The sequence below is a fragment of the Cylas formicarius genome, unplaced genomic scaffold (genome assembly GCF_029955315.1).
Source record: "Cylas formicarius isolate icCylForm1 unplaced genomic scaffold, icCylForm1.1 PGA_scaffold_10__41_contigs__length_53128322, whole genome shotgun sequence".
Classification (NCBI taxonomy): domain Eukaryota; kingdom Metazoa; phylum Arthropoda; class Insecta; order Coleoptera; family Brentidae; genus Cylas; species Cylas formicarius.
Window position 1 is genome coordinate 1,464,682 of NW_026844214.1, and position 23,956 is coordinate 1,488,637.

The following is a 23,956-nucleotide window of genomic DNA, read 5'->3' on the forward strand; positions in this document are numbered from 1 at the left end:
CGAACTTGCTGACGTTTCGCCAATCATCCTGTTGGCTTCTTCGGAGCTTGACTGAAACTGGCTCGCATTCAACTCTGTACCTGCTTATATATTGTTTGAGGGGGGCGGAGCTAAATGAGTGATGACTGCTTCCCATATTGGTGACAGGCAAAAACCTAAGCCGTGGTTAAGATTGTTGTTTATAGATTTCTATACTGTTGAATTTTTCTTTGGTAGAAGAATTGATTACGTGCAATAATTTTAATTTTATCGAATAAAATTTTATGTCCGGTTTCGTGATTGTGTTCGGCAACAGCTGACGAGTTTATTTGTCTTAAGAATCGTAAGGCTCTTTCGTGTTCTTTGAGCCTAGTTGATATTTTTTGATTTTCCTTGCCGCATATGCATGGAATTCTGTAAACTTCTGGAATCTCAAATGGAATTTTCGACAAATGGTAGATTAAAAAAAGAATTCAATTGTCTGTCCGTACCAAGAAAGCAAACAAAGACAATTACATTAACTTATTACATAATCGTATAACATTCACTATCGAGATTTAACAGGATAACTCTATTAATTTTTTTAGACTATTTTTTTTAGAATTATTACGAAAACGCATAACAAATTAGATTTTTTCATTTACCATAAACATTCACACACTTACACAGTTGAACATAACAGCTCAAATCGCCCTTATACACACAAAATGGTTGCATTTCACTCTTCTATACACAGACTTCTTAATACGCCACTCTCAACAGAAAATTACAATAATGAACTTAATATCATTAAACAAATTGCGCTGAACAACGGCTACAATCCGTCCATTATCGATAAAATTATAAATAAAAACAAATCCAGACAACATATGTATATATATATATATATATATATATATATATATATATATATATATATATATATATATATATATATATATATATATATATATATATATATATATATATATATATATATATATATATATATATATATATATATATATATATATATATACATCGGGAAGTGGGAGAGGGAATTACGCACTGTTCACGCAACCAATAAGCGAGTATAATTTGCTAAATGGGATTGGACCTCTGTCCTTGTTCAGTGCCTTATTCCCTCTCTTGACAATTTCTAAACTTTCGTAGGCATCTAATTTTCTACTATTGTTTACATGTTTAACTAATTTTAAATTACTTATATCTACCTTATGATTATTGTTGAACATATGTTCGGCTACACTTGATTTTTCTAATCTAGCAAATTTTAAATGAGTTAAATGTTCCTTAAATCTAACATTAATTGATCTTTTGGTTTGCCCATATGACTTGTCATAATCGTTACAACATATTTCATAAATTCCCGACTTTTCAAGGATATCTAGTTTATCCTTGGGATTACCCAAGAGATTTTTTAATTTTGATCCGGACTGAGAGACACTTGGAAGACCTGCGGCCCTGAAGACTCTATCAAGTCCACTGGTATATTTTCACAACATTCTTAAGGTTTTATGGTTATTTTTCGGTAGTTTGTAAATATTACATTTGATAAAGACACGGCGTTGTCGAGACAATAATTTATTTTCATCACGATTGAAGTCCAAATTCGAAATGTCAAAAATCATCTCCTCTGATAGGTCAACGTTTTTAGGCATCGTAATGTAATGGCCAACTTGTACTTAAGAGCTTGTCGGGTGTCCTAGCTGTTTTCTATTTCCAAAGTAAATCTAAATATAAAAATATGCGAAAACGGAATCGATAGGGTCCAGGTCTTGTCATACGCCGACTCCGACAGTAATTCTTGATCTATTTATAAAGGTGTTTGGATTTTGTGTCTTTGACACTGAAAGTCGATGCCAGGGAACAACTGAAAACACAAAATTTGTTGAAGTTCGTGCCCACATCCGTGAAGTCTGGATATAAATATTTGTTCCGGTTGTCGCGGTGCCGCGATATATATATATGCGAATTTCGTATAGAATAAACTGCACGGGTTTGGACGTTATTAAAAGCTTAAGTCTATTCTCGGGATATGAGCACAGCGAACAGGGACACCATTAAATCTTGGTGATCTCGTATTTATTTCAGAAAAATTAAATTATTTTTTTTTGTGTCCAGTTAATATCTATCTTCTAATTCTTAAACAACAACTTAAACTGCACTTAAAACAAAAATAATTTATATCTAGAGCACACTAACGGGCATGGTGGGGTATGGGTTAGTGAAATGTATTTTTTTCCTAGTATTGGTTATTGAATTATTAGGCAACAGTTGTATGTGTAGTGTGTTTCGGAAAACGTTCTTGGAATATTAACGTTATTAACGAAATAACGTTTCTTTTGATAAATCAACATATCCGGATTAGAGGCAGTTCGGACATTTCCGGGATTTTACCACACGGGTTCGGGAACAATCGGATGTTTTCGGAGATTTTACCGCACGGCTTGAATTTTGACGTTTGTCAATTCTGAGGGTCATTTGAGTGAATGTATTCGTATTGTTTTGCGCACATGTACCCAAAAACTAATACACAGAAAAATGTTATGCAATGAATCAGACAATTCAAATACTACAATTGAAATCTAGTTGACTAATCGGCAAGTAAAGTGACATTTACCTTTTACAAAACTTCCGGATTCCTCCTGCGTCGGTTTTGGATGAGTCGAAATTGCTGACGTTTCGCCAATCATCCTGTCGGCTTCTTCAGAGCTTGACTGAAACTGACTGATATTTTACTCTGTACCTGCTTATATACTGTTTGATGGGGCGGAGCTAAATGAGTGGCATAAACACCGTCTCGGATTCCCAAATTGGTGACAGGTAGAGACACCTGAGTCGTGGTTAAGATTGTTAGTTTGTTTATAGATTTCCATAGACTCTCGGATTTTTCGTTGGTAGAGGAACTGATTCTTGTCTTCGGCAACAGGTGATGAGTTTATTTGTCTTAGTCGCCTCTCCAATGTATCCTTTGCCGCATTTGCATTGAATGCTGTAAACTCCTGGCATCTCAAATGGAATTTCGTCTTTGACGGACCGAAGATATTGCAAGATTTTTGGATAAGTGGTAAATCTGGTTTTGACGTTATACTTCTTTAGAACTTTTGATATGTGATGTTTTGAATGTAAGTAAGGACCATAGTGGCAAGTGTAAGATTGCTTTCGGCCTCATTGCTATTGGAAGGTTGTGGTGAAGTGTATTTTTGATGGAACGCTTAATATCTTTAATGTGAAAATTATTAGAGAGAAGAGCGGAGGTAAGGTGTTTTAATTCTGTTTTCAGTGACTCGTGAAATTTTATTCGATAAAGGTAAAGGTTACTATTTGACACACTTTCACCTAATATAAAAAAAATTATGGAATAACTTGTTAATTTTTAGAGTGATATAATTGAGGTGGTCATCCCATTGAAGGTTCCGATCAAAAACTACCCCTAAATATTTTAACTTTTTTGTGGGATGTATGTAAAGATCGCATTTACAATTCGTGCCATAGCCAGAGTAAAAATTATGAATTTTTATTCTTTGCAAGTCTGGAGCACCAGCTTTCGTCATGGAATAACTACTGAAATGGGTTTTCTCTAAATTAAGTGACAGCCATCTTTTTACCAGTAATTTTTCAGCTTTTGCGACTTTTCAAGTGTTTTCAACAACAATCAATAATCAATAGGAGACAATACCTTCCTTTGGTAAACTAGAAAATATTCCAAAACAAGATTTGCCCAAAACTGTGCCCCGCGGCACACCATACCCTACCGGAAGAGAGTAGCTCAGGGTGTCACCTAGTTTAACCTTCTGCATTCTATCTTGTATCTATCTCTGCAACTCCTTCCAGCAAGATATGGTGCGACATAGTGTCAAATGCTTTGGCCATCGAGAAAAACAGTAATATACTTTTTTTTTTCATTAATTGATCGAACTATGCCGCCAGTTACCTTTATCAACGCATCTTCCGTGCCTACTTTTGTCTAAAACCGAATTGAATAATGCATTTTATTTATAAAAATTGTTTTAATCCAAGTATAAGTAGAAATCTTGTAAATAGAAACTAAAATTTTTCAACAGTATCTTGCATGACCGAATCAAAGGTATTTGTGGACCAAATTTCATGTAGGTATCTTTAACCGTTTCGAGAGTTTAAAAAAAATACCCTGCATAGTGTGTTGCACATAGACCCTATCTCGTCACTATACAAGGATTATAGACAACGTATGTTTCTGATTGAACTATCTAATTCATTATTTTAGAAACAAGTATAAGTAGAAATCTTGTACATGGTAAATTGTAAAAAAGTATTTGCGAACCAAATGTCATATAGGTATCTTTAACCGTTTCGGAAGTATTTTCTCAATATACAGTAATAATAGAAATTCTAAAATAAAGTATGTTTCTCACTGAACTATCTTAGGGAATAACGATTTTTCCAGAAACAGGTATAACTAAAAATCTTTTAAATTGTAAATTGTTAAAAAGTATTTGTGGACTAAATTTCATGTAAGTGTCTCGATAGTTTAAAAAAAAAAAACACGGTACCTTGTATGGTGTATTGTACATATACACCTAATTTCCTCACTATATAGTAATAATATAAAAATCTAAAATAAAGTTATGTTTCTGATTGAATTAGCTAAGGGAATAACGATTATTTCAGAATCAAGTGTAAGTAGAAATGTTGTAAATTGATTTGAAATTAAAATTTGTCACTAATTAAAACGATGTCCTGCATTGTGTATTACATATATACCATATCTGCTTACTATACAATGAGTATAGAAAACCCATGTGTTTGATTGAACCATCTTTGTGATTATTTCAGAAACAAGTATAAGTAGAAATCTTGTAAATTGTATTTGTGTACTAAATTTAACCGTTTCGGATTTTTGGAAAAAATACGGTACCCTGCATAGTGTATATACCCTCACTATACAACGATAATAGAAAACCTATGTTCCTGATTGAACTAGCTTATTGATTATTTCAGAAACAAGTATAATTTGTAAATTTTTTTGAAATTAAAATTTGTCACTAGTATGACTATGACCCAATTATAGGTATTTGTGGACTAAATTTCATGTAATATCTTTAACCGTTTTGGAAGTTTAAAAAAATTTCACCTATTTTTCGGGGAACTGGTTGACATTTCTCTCCTGGTACGTCCAGTACTAGCTCTTGTCGCAAGTACCTAGTATATAATACTAGGTACTATAGTACTATGGGGTACAATAGGTATCTCATTTCCTGATTATAAAACAATTATAAAAAATTTGAAATAAAGGAAATTTTTTATTGTACCGAAGTTCTATCTTCTTAGTCAGCTTTCTAATTCATCGTCATTCGTGTTCCGCAATAGAGAGGAAAAAAAAAACGATTTCGCGAACCATGTGAAGATAATGATGCCGGTAGGCGGCGCGACAGAATACCATCAATTGTTTTTCGATGACTCACCAAACTTCTAATATCGCGCGCGTTTGAAAAATGATTTTTGTCCATATACGGAAGGCGACTGGCGGTTCTGCAATAAATCGGCCTGTTGTTGTCGCGTATTGCCGTGCGAATACAATCGTTCGTCTTTTGTTTTAACAATTACCCACGCTACAATGATGGACTTCACCTTGCGAACGTCCCGTTTTTAATTCGTTTCGTTTTCCCATCATCGGGCTACGTTAGTAGTGTGTTTTTTTTTTGTTTGGTTTTCCTCCCAATTCGCCACGCGCATTGTGACATTCGTACCTGTTTATTTTTAGGATCGTGAACTATGGAGATGGATCACTAATATAATTATATACAAAGTTAAAGTATAATTTTTAATTTACCGCGAAACGTGTGACGGTAAATGTAGAAATAATTTATTATACCGTGATCAGAAATATTGTTAGTTTTTTAAGTTGATTTTGAAGTTTGTTTATTAAGTTGCAGCTTGTTTGGGTGATCAGTCTGTAAGTTGAACTAATAAAAAAATGAAACCAAACTAGCACTGTAGATAAAATAATAATAATAATAATAATAATAAATAGCCTTTATTATAACAAAAAAAAAACAATATATACAATATTAATATTTTTCAAAACCAAGTAAACAGATAGCCTAAAAGCGGCCCAGTCTAGCTTTGAATAGCTACTCTACTGAACCGCTAAAGAACTATTTATATAATTAATAAATTGCACACTATTTGTTGAAATAAAAAATGGATGAACAACAAATAAAATATGAAAAATACCTGCAAAATCAGAAGAACAACATAACTCTACTAAACACTGCAGAAAATGCAATTATAAACTATATTTGTAACAAATGATTTTGTACCTTTTTATATAAATTTAAGTTACTGAATTCCTGTGACACAGAATTGCGTTGAATGTGAAAGATCTACGAAACAAGGCGCTCTGATGATGTGGCATCGTTAGTCTGTGCCTGTATCTTACATTCACAGGATGGATAGTAGTACTCCTAGGAGTAAGCCGCTCTCTCAGCAAAGTGGATGAATCGAAGTCATGGATAATTTTCATAACGAATATGTTGAAATGAAAAGCTCTTCTTTGTTCCATTTTAAGCCAATTAAGTTGACGATATGCAGCAGATACATGGTCATATTTTCGAAGACCCATAATAAAATGAACACAAGCATTCTGCAACCTTTGAGTACGGCACTTACACTCGTTATCAATAAAAAAAAAAACATACACTACATCACAGTAGTTAAAATGTGAGAGAACAAGTGACTCACGTAATTGTCTCCTTAGTCTAAAATTTAAAATATGCCTGTTACTATATAAGTTTTTTAGTGAGAAATATGCTTTTTGAAAGATATTTTTTAAATATTCTCGAAATCTTAGATCACAATCTATTGCCGAATCGACGTAGCTTAACTTTATTTTTATTTTCAAATATCATTAAATGCGATTGTGATGGGTTTAGCTTTAAATTTTGGGCACGAGAAAGTTCACTAATCCTGTAAACATCTTGATTTATAAATACCTCTGCATCCATGCTACTATTAAAATCAAAACAGCAATACAATTGAGTATCGTCATATGAGTATGAAGATATGGTATACGTTTGCTTGTATCAAATATTTGTTTCTTCTTTAATAGCTTTCATATTATATTGGAACATATTTCAAGAAGAAACAAGTCAAATTATAGATATCTATGTACCTAATTAAAAGATTTTTGGCATATCAATATCCTAACTAGTACCGGTATCCATTGTTGTCGCGCCCCCTTTCGAAATACGAGGGCGGCACCAGTGGTTACTTGATAGTTATACCATGACCAGAAATATAGTGCTTTTACAACCGACGCCGTGATTACTTTGCCTATTACAAAAACCCCTTTACAGAACACCCTACCGAGCAGACCCCTGCCCGTAACCATTCCACGACCGTCCTTTTAATTTATCTACCTATGGTCACAAGCGGGATATAAGTATATTTTTCAATCTTATACATCTACATAAGAAAATTAGTAAAAAGTATTAATTTATTATGTTACTATTTCATAATATACGAAATATTAAATATAATAATAATAAAGTCTAAGTCACTTAAAAAATAGTCACTATCGCTGCTGCCGTCATCTAGTTGAAGCAACGCCACCACTAATCGCTCTCGATAAATATTTTCTTTTATTACTCGTTTTTCACAGTTAGACCAGCTTCGTACTGATATTTTGGCTACCTTTTGCCGAATTACGTCTATGGTGCATTCACTAAGTTTTGCGCTTTCAACTCGGACCAAACCATCTCAATCGGGTTAAATATACAATGATTATTTTGAAACTTACCTTTAAGATAAATAGAGTACAGGTACTTACCCTTTGAACCAACCAATGAAAACAGCCTCGCAGGGTCAAAGCTCGAGAGTAAGTTACATAAATTCGTACTTACTGGAAGGATCACTGTAGGCGAAACACATCCGTAATATATACGAATTCTTAAGAACGATACCTATCACCTGAAGTTTAGAATAAATGCTTTTACGCAGCATCAATGCTCAATCAAATTTAACCCCCCCCCCCCATATAATACACTTGTGCCATCGTTTTTGTTTCAATCCTCGAAGTATAGTCTTATATCGATTTGCCCATCACACATAGCTCGTCTAACGCTACTGTCTCGCAAGAGATAGAGTAAACATGCAAACTGGGTGAAGCTGTGTACACAACAAAAAAATTTATCGAAGTTCGAATGTACGCGGCCAGCCCAATTAGAAAAGTCCCCTTACTTTTTGAATACGCCTCGTATATATTTACCGATTATGAATATCGAAATTCTCCAACCAGTCAACAGTTAATCCATTTTTGTGTATAGGTATTATGATTTTTTGGGTGAATTTGTGAATTTATTTTGTTGAGTATATCTTTGTTTTTTTAATACTGCGAAATTTATCTCCACTTTAAAGAATTGACTCTCCAAGATTTAGATGCAAGTAATTACGTTCTATATTTAGAACGATTCAATTTACAAATTCACGAACTTACAGTATAAAGTGCAACTAGACCTTTTTTTATTTGACATAAACAAAGCAACCGACAGAACTTATCGTAATATATTGATAAATTAGTTCCTTTGAGATTTCGATAGACTCAATGTCTTCTTTTGAGTTTCGCTGATAAAAATTTGATATTTTCGGGCAGAAAATTTTAAACGAACATGATTTCATGAACTTTTTGATGATGTCACATCGTAAAAACGGTCGGTTCGCGCTTTATTTGTATTTTTTCAAAAGGAAACACGACGCTGTAGGCCTATCTCGTCATTGTATATAATTAATGCTTTGTCGTAGTTAAAATCTTTATATTCTCGCCATAAAAGTGATTGAGACGATCGTAAAAAGCAAAAATCGCTCTTGCCTAAGATGATAAGAATTTTAATGACGGTAGTTACTCGCGATGTCTTACAAGTTTATCCCGGACAATGCGAATTGCGACAGCTACGAGTGGTATAGCTTCCACACAAAGTTATGATGCAAACGAATCTATACCTTGGCGTTCGATAGAAAACGAACGGTTTGTTGCATTTTTAATTAGGCGCCTCGTATATCGTTTTGTAATTATCGCGTCAACATCGTAAGCTAACAGCTCGTTTAACGTACAACGTACGCATTTTAAGCGCGTGATTGGTTTGTAGTAGTATAGCGGTTTTCGAAAACGTTTTATTATTGCAGCAGTAGAATATCGATTACTCGATCATATGATCTGTGATATATGCTCTTAAACAGTGGTTAATATGATTATAATATTTATTTCGCAAGAAAATAATCAAAACGTATCATACGATTTTCCTATCCTTAACCAAAAGAGGAATTAAAGAAGTTCCACGTTCACGTTCCTAGACGCTGAAATTAATATTGAAACAGATACTTCCATAGGTATTGTGTGCGATCCTCAACAAGCAATAAATAAAAAAAGTTTCCTACACATGGAAATAAAAATAATGTACAAGGATTCCTGCTGCGTCGATTTTTGAACAAACATCGGGAACAGCTATGGGTTCTCCACTATCACCAATCATCGCGAATATATTTTCTTATCAACAGAAAATCAGACCTAACATTGGGTCATTGTGTTTACATAAAACCTACGCACACAGACCGATACCTTAATGCATTGTCACATCACCATCCTGCCCAAAAATCATCGATTATCATCTCTCTTGTTTACAGAGCCGTAAAGCTATTTCAGCCCAAGTCACTAATAATTTCCACATTAAAGATATTAAGCGTTCCATCGCAAAATACATGTCGCCACGACCATTCAGTAGCAATGAAGCCGAAAGCAATCCCACACTTGCCGCTGTTGTCCTTCCTTACATTCAAAACATGGTTGACCACGTATCCAAAGGTCTAAAGAACTATAAACGTCAAAACCAGATTTCCCTACGTCTTGTCCGAAAATCTCTCAACATCTTCGGTCCATCAAAGACAAAATTCCGTTTGAAATGCCAGAAGTTTACAGCATTCCATGCATATGCGGCAAATAATACATCGGAGAGACAGGACGAAAAATATCAATTAGGCTTAAAGAACAAGAAAGAGCCTTAAAACTAAGAAGTGGATAACAATATATTGATGAGATCTTTGTTTGACTCTACCCTTGAGCATTTACTGGTGTGAGATAGTTTTCCTCGCCTCCTTATGTCTGGCTTCAACTGCATCTTCAGACAATTCTCCAATCGGCAGAGAAAAGCACTAATTATTTCACATATGTATAGTGAAGCCGCTTGACAGTCAACACTCTTATTGTGATGAAAAAGGTCACAATAAGATCCGTCTCCATTCCCGTAATCACCGAGTTAAGATCAGGATTTGAAAAGAAACTTCTAGCTGTGTTGCCATCCTTCGTCGAGTCATATCCTGACTTCGGTTTGTCAATTAGTAGACCCATGGCTATGCTAGGCTATGTGCTATTCAACACGTTTTTTGATTATGAATTGGGTAGTCAGGTGAAGAGGTTCTTTACTTCACTTCCGTTGATGTTTCCCTAACTGTAACTGATGAAGCTAGGAGAGCAGCTATGGAGTGCTTCAATTGGACCGCATTTACTTTGCTTTACTTTAGCACTTTGTGGCACACACCTGGATTTGGATATAAAGCAAGAGCTGCGAGTTACGCTTGTTTTAATAGAACCTTAATTGAAGGGCTTGATTGGTCTTCAATAGCAGCAACTAGTTTCTCTGGCGGATGTATCTCCAGCTGTAGTCAAGCTTTCCGACGTTCTAGAAGTTTTCCATTTATTGCTCATGTTCAGCCGACTAATTGTCATGAAATCTTCACGTTCTCTAGTACCATAAAAGAACATATTTTCTCGAATATTAGTGAAATTTTTGGCGCCACTGCAGCTCAAATAGATTATCGTTTTTGATAGTTGACTTTATCTGCAAAAAATCCACAATATAGTGAATTGCAATCAGAAGCATTAATAAGAATAAAGGAACAAGAAAAAAGCAAAATCTTTTTCATATCCGTTTTTTACCGAATGTCGTAGATTTTTCAGCCAAAATGTTCTTCTTCTTCCTGGGCCTTGCCTTCCCTCAATCTTGCCCTGATTGATCAAGTGCTGGATGTTGCATGTTTCAGGATGTCTCATAACATGGCCGAAGTATGAGAGAGGTTCTTTATCTTGATGTTAGCAATGATTTCTTTTTTTTTTCTTCATTCTGTTCATGACTTCTATGTTAGTGACTCGATCTATTCAACTTGTTCAAAATCTGCAAAATTGTGTTTTAAAAACCTTCCTTGGGAAGCTGATAAATTTGGATAACTTTAGGATATCAAACAGTAAAACAATCAATAACCTTAACAGAAATAACGTTATCAATGCCCACTTTGTACTAGTCACAACCTTTTTTTCTGTATTTTTGGATCAGGCTCTGCTCGGTTTATTGTGGATGATTCAGGACTCCTGCATTCGATTTGATTACAATTTGAGTAAAAAGTTTGAGTAACTGGTTTAATTTCGAATTCTTACATTAATCTACTAATATTGTATATAACCGAAGGTGTAAAATTGTTTTACCAAGTGCAGGACAATATTAGGAAATTGCCATCTATTTAAGAGACATCTTAAGACGCATTAAAATCTTTTTTTCTTAGTAAATTGTATATTATTTTTCACCGGTCTGCAAAAAATGTTTTTGCATGATTTCGTCATATTTTGTGCTGTGAACACTGAACATAAGGAAATCAGTACAGCACGTGCATTTTGAATAAAATGTCAAATTAATTAATAAACGATATTATTAAAGTAACAACAATTATAAAAAATGTAAAAAAATATTGCGTTCCAAGTTTTAGAGTGGACAATGCTAATTTTACTCTTACAAGTTATAAAAATATCATTATGGTGATGAAATCCAAATTACTTTGTAGTAGTAGATTTTGATAGCCCCAAGTCATCAACAAGGTAATTTAACTCACATCGTTTAAATAAATGAGGTTCTTTCGATGGACTTAAAGATAAAGATGAAGATGTACAGGCAAAAATAAAACTCGATAGAGGCTGTAGACCGGAAGGATTTTTATTTCCCATATTTTCGTTATTTTTTGGTGGAACTGAAGATAAGGTGCCTTCACCACGAAGAATTGGTCTCTTTGCAGATGCGATATTTGAATATATAATTTTTTTTATTTTTTTCAAGAGTCCTCGTGTTGATTTCGTGGTTCAGAGTTTTTTTTCAAATCATTGGCATTGTAAACCTCATAGATTTGTACAGCATATTTTTATCGGGCAAAATCCAAAATAAGCTGTTTTAACAAGGTCGATTATGGGATTTCGCTGCATTTTTAGAAAAAAAACTCACCACAAATGTAGCAAAAATAGTCTCAAAGTTCATACTCAAAAGTTCGCAGCATTCTTTAACCTAAAATTATATAAAATTTATTTTAAATAAACGTTCAATTTTCTATATGAACTTTATGCAAAACTAACCAAAATAATTGATAGAGAACGTAAACAATTAAGAGATAATTTTTCAACCGACTGTTGTAAAGTCACTGCGAATTTTTATGGTAGTACATGTGCGCAAACGCAAAAACGCAAACCATAAAATGAATGCATAAAATGAATTCAAAAAAACCTAAATTTATCATATTTAATAAGAAATATTTCGAAAAATCTAGACGTGATAGAAAATATGGTCCAACGGTGTAACACATTCAGGGCATTAAAATATTCATATTTATGGCATAATTTAATTTAATTTAATATTGATTTTCTGAGTTTTTGGTTATTATCGAAAGGTATGCTGTAATATGTAATATGGAAACCTGGAAACCTGATAGAGAATCACTTTCTCTTCGCTAATTTGGCGGTGTTTTTCAATGCTCAATGATGTGGGTTGCGACATTTGATTATGCGAAATAACCTAACCTCAAAAAAAAATGTGACCGTTTAGTTTTCGCGTTTTTCAATGTTCCGTTGTTTGTCCTATTTATCTCGAGGTCTGCTTTCCCATATCGAAGCGTTTTGCCTTGCTCTTTAAACCACCGCCTGGTCGGGTTGTGCGCTGCATAACACGAACTGCGCCCGGGGTGTCGAACTCTTAAACAATTTACGTTTTTCATTTAAATTATATCATTATCCGTGTCGGCGAGTGTTATTATTAAAGATCAGATTATAATCAGAACCGCAATTACCATTTCGCTGCTTTTGTTTGGTCGTTTTCTGTGAAGTACGATAATTTGCACCAGCGGCGTACGTCCGGTCAACGGTATTGTACCGAATTAAGATTAATTAAAAAACCCGGTGTATTATTTACTAATCGAAAACCAAATTTATTTGTTTTTTTTTAATGGCCCGTCGGTGTCATTAAAACTATCGGTAACGCCGCTGGTTTTCACGGGGAACGCGTTATTTTTGCCAAGTCCTCGCTGCAGATTCCACGTAAATTAAATACCGATCGATTATCATTAGCATAACACATGTCTAATTGCTCGTTGTATATTTATGTTTGTTTTTTTCTTGCGGTCGCAGCATTGGAGATATCTGAAGGTAGGTTTCATTTACAGCCACAACAGGATCAGTTCATCGGTGCAATTGAACATTTAATTTTTTTATTATCGAGTCGATTTTTCATACAAAACGACAAGGTAGACGATCTGTGGCTCGGAATATATCGATCAAAGGTTATAGGGCCAACTTTATTTAATGAAAACTTAAACTCTAGACGATATTTAAATATGCTCGGAAATAATACAACCATTAATCTGGAGCAAGATGGGGCTACGTACCACCAAGGAAACGATATCACTGAATTTTTTACAATCTTTGGATAGGACAAAACGGTGGCCACCTCGAAGTGCTGATCTTACTCCACTGGACTTTTTTTTATGGGGGACAGTTAAATATATGGCATATAAAGAAAGATGCACTACCGCAAATGAGCTGCAAAGGTGTATTAGTAAATTACACCGTTGTTTGTTTCCAATGCTATATAAACCATATATGGAGGTTGTTTATGCAACGTGCATTATTCAAAATGGTGGACTTGTTGAAAATCTGTACATTTTAATTGTTACAATCACTGTTGTTTGTTGCTTTTACTTGTTACTGTTAATTTTTTTAACTTTTATCATAATTATACATATTATTTTACATCTTTGACGATACAAAAAATGATGACGTTTTCATAAACCTATATTATATTGCTTATAAAAAAGACCCATCCTTAAAATTAATTAAAAAATTAGAATGATATGCTTTTTTAAAATTCTTTCAAATAATTATGTGTCAGTATTTCGAAAACCACTAGATTTAGGTATAGGACTTATGTATACCAAATTGTAGGTATTTTGAACCGCTTTGGGAAAAATGTCAAAAAAATGGGCGTCTCGTTAAAAAAAAAAATGAATACTGCAAGTTGAAATCTAAAAAAGAAGTCCTTTAATTTAAGACACTCTGTATAATTTTCAAATACCTGCTCATTGCAGATCGTTAGAAGGAAGTCTTCTGAAAATGTGTTTAAAATTTGATCAAGTAGTCAAGACCATATTTACTAAGAACACAATTTCTGTCTAGACTACACAAAATTTGGCAAGGATTCTAAAAATATCAAAATATATGGGGTGTTCCGTTTAAAATTGTAAAAATAATGTCCGTCCAGCACTCCCATCCGTCACGCTGTATATATCAAAATAAATAATGTATAATTTTTTTTTCTAAAATCAGTGGTTCCTGAGAAAAGGTACAAGCCCTTAGTAACACATAGAACTTTAATATCCTTTTGTGTATATAAAATGTCCGAAATTTTCGTCTTTTTAAGATTAATTAATAATAATAAAAAAAAGTAAATAGTTTTTTCATTTTATCTGCTTAATATGATAATAATTTTAATGAGGGGTCATATAAATTTCTTTACGATGTTATACATACCGATGCATATATAATGACAGGAAGTACGGTCCTATCAGTAAACAATTTGTACGTCGCCAATTTGAAAACAAACATGCACTTTGTTTTGATATTTTAAAAATGGGTAGCGGTAGTAGATCGAAATTACAAATACCAAACTAGATTAATCAAAACTGAGTATTTTTATTACAAAAGCTATCGGTAAAAACATTTGTACGGTCCGTTGGTCACGTGAACACGTGATGCGATTCGTTAATGTGGTCGGTAGGATTTACTAGGTCAGTGGGAAAATAACATTTAAATTGAATTTTCGCATTTTATTTTGCATTTTTACAAAGTTATATTTAATCTTGGAATGAGTAACATTTTAAAATTACGTTTAGTACGTCATTTGTAAATATGAACTTATTTGTGTGTTAAATTATTATATTTTTAGTTTTATTGTATATCCGGTGAAGCAGGAAAGTGGGAATACCATAATAATATAGTAAAATAGTACTTTTTACGAAACTTCTGGATTCCTCCTGCGTCGGTTTTTGCTGAGTCGAACTTGCTGACGTTTCGCCGACCATCCTGTTGGCTTCTTCAGAGCTTGAAAAGTGTCATGTCAATTTTGGTTTTAGATGAAAGGTGTTGAGAGCTTTCTTTTCAAAGCGTATTCGCGATGACTGGTCATTGTGGGAAAATCTGAACTTTTTTTGTTCTAATTGATTTGTGTTAAATGAATCAAAAACCAACTCAGTCCAAATATTACAGTAGCGCGTGGGAGTTTCTTTGAAAAATTAAGACAATTTAAATTTGAAAGCCATTTTCGAAGTAGCTAATAAGACAAAATCATCAACACACGCACTTATTTGGGTCACCGGCTATAGAATTAAACGTTGTTGTTGCTTTTAAAAAGACACGTTTTCGGAGAAACGTCCGCGTATTTGCCACGCGGCCTTTCAAACGACACAACAAAACGGCCGGGCAATTTATCTCGATCGTTCGCAATGAGGAAATCGTAAAACAATCGCGTTCTTCGGGGAATTTGCATTTTCTTTGTCGAACGGGCGCAGCTGCGGATTCGCTAGACGTGAAAAGAAAACGGCAATGGCCTTTCGGGAGGCTTCGCGTTATAGTTAGACGGTAGAAAATATTTTTAGTTTTCGTCGTTTCTCGACGTAGCCGCGATGGGTGTCGGGGACAGAAAAATAAAAACCTTGGACTACATACATAAATAAATTGTCGTCTGCGGCTAATAACATCTTATTGAATACTATCAAAACGCAGATGTTATTATTTAGAAATAAAATGGAAGATATTGAAAGAAATTCCTCTTTTAAGATTACAAAAATCCGTGTATAAGGACATTATATTCATAAACATTTTCCCAGTAAAGAAGTCAAGCTTAATCTCTGTGATATGTAAGTTTTATCCCATCTCGCTTATTGTAGTATTAACCACCAATACTAAGGTTCTACAGAATTCTTGTATTCTTTTTAGTTTATAATTTCAGAAAGTATTACCCAGTGCCTCTCTGACTCATGTTCCCTCAAGCTGTTCTATAAAGTTCAGTTGGTTACCTTTGTTTTTTTTTCTTAACTCCAATATGACGCCGCCGTACTTGTTTGATAAACTTTGCAGAGATGAAATTCACCCGTCAATGTATCAGATGCTGATTTAATCTATGAAACAGAATGTAGTGTGTGATATTGATATTTTATTACTCTTTTATAATTCTGGGGTGACTATGCCTATAATAATTATACATACCTATGCTCCTGTGTGTTGTAAGAGTTTGAACGCGTCGTAAAAATGCGATTCTCGGGTAATTGCTTCGCCGCCGACACCAAATGATATTTGCAGTTAATTATCAAAGCGCCCTCTGGGCCGGCGTGCGTTGGAGTCGAGATAAATTAGTCTGCCGGTAATATTTCCGTCGGATAAGAAATAGACGCACGTATTTAGCTTCCTAATTACACCCGGTGTTTGCCTTTACTAATTATAATTTATATGGACATTGATATATGACCAAAAATAAACGCAGGGTATCGAAGTGGAGAGAAAGTAGAGACGGGCATCCCACGTGTGGACGTAATTTTTTTTTTTCGACGCGAAATGGCAAAATGGTCTTTTCTTGTAGTTTGCGCATTAGCTAGCTGAGGAGATATTTTGTAATGAGGACGCGAGTAATACAAACATACACTGGTAGTTTGCGCATTAGCTCGTTGGGGAGATATTTTGTATCAAGGACGCCAGTAATATACACTTGTAGTTTGCGTATTAGCTAGCTAGGGAGATATTTTGTAATGAGGGCGGCAGTAATATGAACTCATGCACTTGTAGTTTGCGCATTAGCTAGCTGGGGAGATATTTTGTAATGAGGACGCGAGTAATACAAACATACACTGGTAGTTTGCGCATTAGCTCGCTGGGGAGATTATTTTGTAACGAGGACGCCAGTAATATACACTTGTAGTGTGCGTATTAGCTAGCTAGTGAGATATTTTGTAATGAGGGCGGCAGTAATATGAACTCATGCACTTGTAGTTTTGCGCATTAGCTAGCTGGGGAGATGTTTTGAAATGAGGAAGCCAGTAATATACACTCGTGCACGTGTAGTTTTTACATTAGCTAGCTGGGGAGATGTTTTGTAATGAGGACGCCAGTAATATACACTCATAAACTTGTGGTTTGCGCATTAGCTCGCTGGGGAGATATTTTGTAATGAGGACGCCAGTAATATACACTCCATCCTTCGCGTCTGTGGTTATTTCAGGTTTTCACAAAAACTGGATAACCTGAAAACCTCGGCATTTTGTTGGTCTGTAAATGTCAAAGAATGGCAGTAATTTAACTATCGAAAAGTAAGGAAATTTAATTTTCCAATGTGACTTTTTCGTTTATTTCGTTGGTCCTGATTAAAAACAAGCAAAGCGCATCGCTTGTTTTTAATTAGATTGCGTTATTCGAATGGACACAGAAATTAACCGGGAGAAAGCAATGTTCGATCCGCAATGAAAGCCTGTAAGCATTTATATTAGCCATTTATGTATGAGTTATAAAAAGTTTAAACAAATGGTGCTTCTTTTATTGAAATAAATTTTTAGCTAAAATTTGGATTATTATTTTGCTAATAAAAAACACAAGAAAGAAATGGAAAAGAAGCTGGACAAGACTAAAGCTTATTGGTTCGTTTTAGACGCTGGTTTTTGTTTTATTACATATCACATTCGGTACAACTATGGTTCGTTTTGGTGAATTTTTGCATGTTTTTTTTTTTTTGATTTGGTTGATTTGGGTTTGTTACGGTTAATTTTGGTTTCTTTTGCTCAATTTTCGCTAGTTTTGGTTACTTTGGTTTATTATTTCCAGTTTCGGCCGCTATTGGTTAGTTAGGGTTAATTTTGGTTAGTTTTTGTGAATGTTTCCTATTTTTGCTTAATTATCGTTAGTTTTGGTTTGTTTAGGATAATTTTGGCTTGTTTTTGTTAATTTTGACTACTTTTGCTTAATTTTGGTTAGTTTTGGTTAGTTAAATAAAAGTTGTTGTTGGTCCTTGAAACTGTTATATGTTTAATTCCATTCCTTTAGGCATTTTTATTTTGTGGTGCCCTAATATAACTAATAAAACTTCCTTGAGATACGTATTGGAGTATACCTTTCTTACCATATTTATTAGTTAATTCCCGATCATTATTCTACAAACTCTTTTTTTCACGGTGTTGAACCATTTATTTTGTAGTTTTATTATGGTTTTGAGAAAAAAATGATTCAGAATTTATGATAATAATAATAATAATCATAATAATGATCATAATAATAATACCTGTTGTTGTTTACGTTTTTAAACAATTTATTTTGTAGTTTTATTGTAATTTATGGGAAAAACAAATCCATATTGATGAAAGCAGTAAAATGTAGGATTTTGGATATATTATCAAAAAAACTATACTGCATTTATATGTTCAATATTAAGTATTACTGGCTTAATCTTCATGTACAAACTTGGCACAAAATTTTCTACATTTCTTTTTGCTTCCCTTATCTGTTTTAACTTTTCCAAGGTATTTATTTCATCTACGGCGCTTAAATTTTGATTTTTTTTTTGTTGATTAGATTTGTCCTGTATCTGGTCTTGAGGGTGTTTTGTTGTTTTGTTCTTGTTGAAATTTTAATAATGTTTTTTCTATTCTAGTATTTATTTCTTTTTCCTGCTTTCCGTTGTAGGTAGCAGTGGTAAAAAAACTTGTAATCTGCTGCAATTTTATTTGTATTTATTTGCGTTAATTTCCTATCATCATTTCATTTTCAAAATCTCTCAGAGCGTCGTTTTGTTTTCCGCTATTACAAACGCCCACCTGGTTTAATTCGTTATCATATATATTTTTTTAATTTCATTCCAAAATCTTCTAGGGCCCACATTGATTTCCTTACTGTTTTTGTACAGTGAAAAATGTAATCTCAACCTAAAACTATTGTCTAGTGGTGCGCGAAAGTGGTTCCTGCTTAATTAATTATATAGGGGCTGTGAAACACACACACATACGGACACATACGTCAAACTCAAGAGTCTGAATAAATGCATATCCACGTAATTAGTTATTTTTATTGTTTAAAAAATTTAACCTTCGACTTTTCGGCTGTGTTAAATTATTTCGCAATCTTTGTTTATTCATGACAAGCCAGTTGAAAATGGCAGTTCTTTTCATTCGTTTGTCATCCAACCTTGGTGGTTGGTCATATGCAATTTCTTTTCATTAATTGTTTATTATCGTTACAGGATCGGCTTCGGTCGCGTTTTCCAGGGCAAGACGCGCAATAACACCGCAAAACCTCGAACTCTTGTCGTTTCGTATTTAGCGCGACAAACAAAATTCCTACGCTCGTTCTGAATCGATCGGCAAATCCATACCGTTCGATATTTATTTAATAAAGTTGTAATTTATTTCAGAGTTTACCTTGAAACGTAAAAACAACATCTGGCGAATTTGCGTCGCTTCTCGAGTATATATTTTTTTGTTTCGCGACATTTTGAGCGTTAATAACTCAATTGCATTATTGAAATGCGCCAAGTCCCACTCGCAACGTTTTTTTGACGTTTCATTTAGACGTTCGCGCGGATTTATGGGATTTCGATGCAATTACCGGCGCGCCGTTGCCACGTTCCTCGATTAATCGCGGCGTTGCACAGTGGTCCCGTCTTATGTATATATAATATTTGTACATATTTCAACTTTTTCAAGACAAATGCATATTTTTAAACTTCAATATAAATAAAAAAACTATGTTTCATCGCTGGTGTTTGCATCAGAAAACTTCTACTTGTATTCACTATTCGCTGAACTACCATCAAAACCCCATTTTTTGGGACTCACGAATCCGGTTAGCCGTGTGATCCAGAAGTGACTGCAGTTCAACTTCTGCAGATGTCTCTGACACTTTTTCATCCGAAGGATAGCACTTTTTCGTTGCCTCCAAAACTTTGTGATAGGAAGGAAAGACATTTGAGGCCATTTTTGAATTAACAAAATCTCTAGTTAATGTATATTGATGCCTGGTCAACTTAGCTTCAACACAAAGCGAGAGTATTTCGTCTGCATCGATTTGCGAACTGGAGGTTTGAGACTGATCTTCTTTTAAATATTTAATTGTAGAACTATCTACTTTAGATAACTCCGACAATCTTCGGCGTTTAGGTCGTTCAAACTCTTTCAAAAATCTTTTTGGCTCGCTTATGTTAAGCCATTCCTGGTGCTTAGTTACTAGTTTCGATCTAGAACTAGAAGTTTGCCTCCAATACTCACTGAACTTAATACAAAGATAGGGGACACGGTTTTCCAAGTTGGTAGTCTCTAGTTTTATTTATCTCTCTATTGGGCAAAGCGGCTGTCAACTCGGCTAAGATTTCACGGATTTTTTCCGAATTTTTGTCTGCTTTCTTGGCTAACCAAGTAACACAAAGGTACATCCTCGTGAAAGTGCATTTGACTATTTGATCTGAAACAAAAGAAAAAAATAACGCTACGTTTTTTTTCGCGTACATTGTCTTTTATGTATTTTTTTTTAGTGTAAAATTGATAAAAAGAAAAGATTAGTAAACAACTTTAATAAATCTGGGCCCAAAAGTGCAAAAAATAGCATATATACTAGGTGACTAAAGTTTGCTTTGCCTCTCGGCGAATTGGGATACACAGTGATATTGTAGTCCCTAGATATATAATGCACTATAACAAAAACAATGATATAAATAATTTTTTTAACAAAACGCTACGTTGATATCGCTATTGGATAATACGTGCACGTAAAGCTAACCATGAAGGGATAAGAACTTGCGAGTCATCGAGAGGTAAAGCATTTGAAAGTTGACATGTATTAACGTTAAAAAAAACTAAAAAAGGGACAATGGTGGGCCATTAAAAACAAAGAAATATGTGTTAATTAAATCAATAATTCTAAATATTAAAAATACATACCTTGAACAGCAATATCCATGATGGCACCATTTGTTTTCACAGTTTTTAGTGCAACACTCACGAAAAAGTTCATGGACGTCCGTAATGTAGAAAGTGCGCAATTATTTTTTTTATTATTTTCTTTTATAATAATCATAATTAGACATTTCTGAGAAACGTAACGAGTTTTTAGGGCAAAATAAAATTATGACCTTACTCTTTTACCTGTAACACCTTTACCTTTAACCTGACAGTATATTAAACTTAAATTATAGGCTAACGCTAAATTATCCGGGAATGACCTTTTTCCTAATCTTGTAGGGGAACAGTATATCCCTAAGATATTCGCTATGTCCCATCAGATATCTCGAGGACGTTTTACGGAGGTCCTTCTGCTATTTGCGAACTTTTCAAGTGACCCTCGTATTGTAACAAGATGGATTTGCGATAACTGCTGCTTCTGCATCTCGTACACATCGCGCTACAAGGTGTTTTCAAAATAACGACTTTTCGAATAAATTTTAGAATTTCCAGCTTAAAATAGCGCAGAATTCATCCAAATCAAAAACTCGTAAAAGAATTTTTTTTTAATAACTTCTTTATCACTAGTTTTGGCGGTTGAGTTGCTTAAATGTTCAAAATTCGGAACAGCGTTTTTAAAAACATTTATTTATATAGACAGCAAAATAAAGTTTTATTATGCGACAATCGAATAAAGAGGGCTTGCTTAACTTTCGAAAATAGCGGAGTGTTTTTTCGAAAAGCTTCAAAACTTTCTCCTTGGCAGGTTTCGTCTATGGATGCGACTCGTACCTTTTCCTTCTTAGTGATGAAAACTAAAATTAGAAGCATGATTATTTCAAACTCAATAACAATTATTTGGAACGTATTTCTATCTTCTTTCACTGGTTCCATTGGAGTTATTTTTTATGCTAAGTCTCTTAGCTGGTATATTATTTTTGAAAGACTGGATTTTTGATAAAAATATTGGTTTTCCGAATCGTTGAAGAATTTTACTCCATCAATTTCTATTTAACAGTCTACTGATATCTTAATCAGTACTGGTACTTCGATTTGCATGTATCGATCGGCGTTACACTTGATTAGCAGTTTTTCAGGCTTCTGTGGCAGAACAAGAACTAAATTTTGAGTGATTTGTTCTATAATTGCATCTGGCAGGTTAATTTTCGTAATGGGACAGTTTTCCATTGCGATGTCGTCGAATAAGATCTCCACGCATGCATCTCTGTTTACAAAAGTAATTGTCTCTTCTTCTCCTCTTGTGCGGTATAAAAATTGATCGATTTTGAATTATTGGGATCTTAAAATTGGTACATTTACGATTTGATTTGATTTGTTTTCTTTTTTTCTTAACCTAATCGCGTGCAATGCGAGCCCTAACTATCCCTTCAAGTGACCTTATACAGGGGTGTCGGAGGGGCAAAAGGAAATGGCACTTACGGTTTCGTATTCCTCCGTCTCCTTTCCGACTCAATTTTCCAACTCTTCGGCGTTCTGCTTCCCTTACTGCTGGTTCTGTGTGCTGAAGGATTTGTAACGAATGGCCAAAAGTTTCGAACTTTCCACGATTGGCGATTTCACAGAAACTCCCAGAAGTTTCCGATTAATTGTCCACCACTACTGCACTTAGAAAATCCTACCGACTGCGCCACTTAAATGTTCAAAATTCGGGTGAGCGTACACGGCAAGCGAAATAAAGTTTTATTTGGACTAGCCAATAGAAAGGCTGGAATAATTAAGAGCTATTTTACAATGTGTACAATCGAATAAATGGGGCTTTCGATGCGGTGTCAGCGAGGCGTTATCTTCGCTGAGCTTCGTTTTACGACTTTTCCGATTCATTAGTCATGTGGCAGCGCAGTCGCGTCTTTCTTAAGGCACGAACTTTTTTTCGTTACGGCGTCGTTAATAATCCCCCGAGCCGTTTCTGTGAGACGGATCGACTTTGCGCTTCTAATTTTCGCTAATTTGTATTGATTTTAGTAGATAATTAACGTTCGTATTTGGTTATAATGGGACTTTATGGCAAAACGTCGTGAATTACACGAGATGCCTTGGGCCTTGGTGTCTTTAAGTCGGACAATGTCTGAAATAGTTCGTGGAAATTAATTACTTGTTGTTGTCTTAACCTCTAAACACTTGTATTGAGTTAAAATGTATACCGTGTAAGGATAATATTTGAGTATCAAATCGCTATTTCAATCGATATCTTTAGTGCAATATTTTCAATGACACAGTAATAAATATAACATATTATTAAAGCAATATATTATATAAAATGGCTAAAAAAGCATTCCGGAAATTATAGAGCGTGTAATGGCAAGAGACAAATATAAAACGTTTAGTCATATTTTCTCAATATTCCCGAAATTATCCGGATTTTTTTTTTAATTAGTAAGTTATGTTACCGATCGATTGTTGTGTAATCTTAGTACAGTAGTTCTTTTTTTATACTGTAAGTCCAATTAAGTCGTCCTCTTTCTTTGTTCTTCTTAGTTTTTGTGAAAAAACTGAAATACAAAAGAATAGATAAACAATCTGTTTACCAGTTTAACAATGAGTAAAGAGAAGTTGTTCATAATTGAAAACTATATAACTAATAAATGGTGTTTAGCTTTTTCGGTATATTATTGAACTTGTATACTTCGACCAGAAATGTAGTGCTTTTACAACC

At 34.2% G+C, this 23,956-nt stretch overlaps 1 protein-coding gene across 36 annotated transcripts in view; it reads left to right on the forward strand.

The window, feature by feature from the left end:
• The window catches only part of LOC132696830 (microtubule-actin cross-linking factor 1), a 290,827-nt gene that overhangs the window by 139,902 nt on the left and 126,969 nt on the right, over window positions 1–23,956 (forward strand). For 23 of the 36 annotated variants that reach the window (XM_060661956.1, XM_060661885.1, XM_060661997.1 and 20 more), the window contains one exon: window positions 13,448–13,465. The exons of the other annotated variants lie outside the window; for them this stretch is intronic. In XM_060661956.1, the coding sequence (XP_060517939.1) occupies window positions 13,448–13,465 (18 nt within the window). The remainder of the gene's footprint in view (window positions 1–13,447; window positions 13,466–23,956) is intronic. 36 annotated transcript variants of the gene reach the window in all.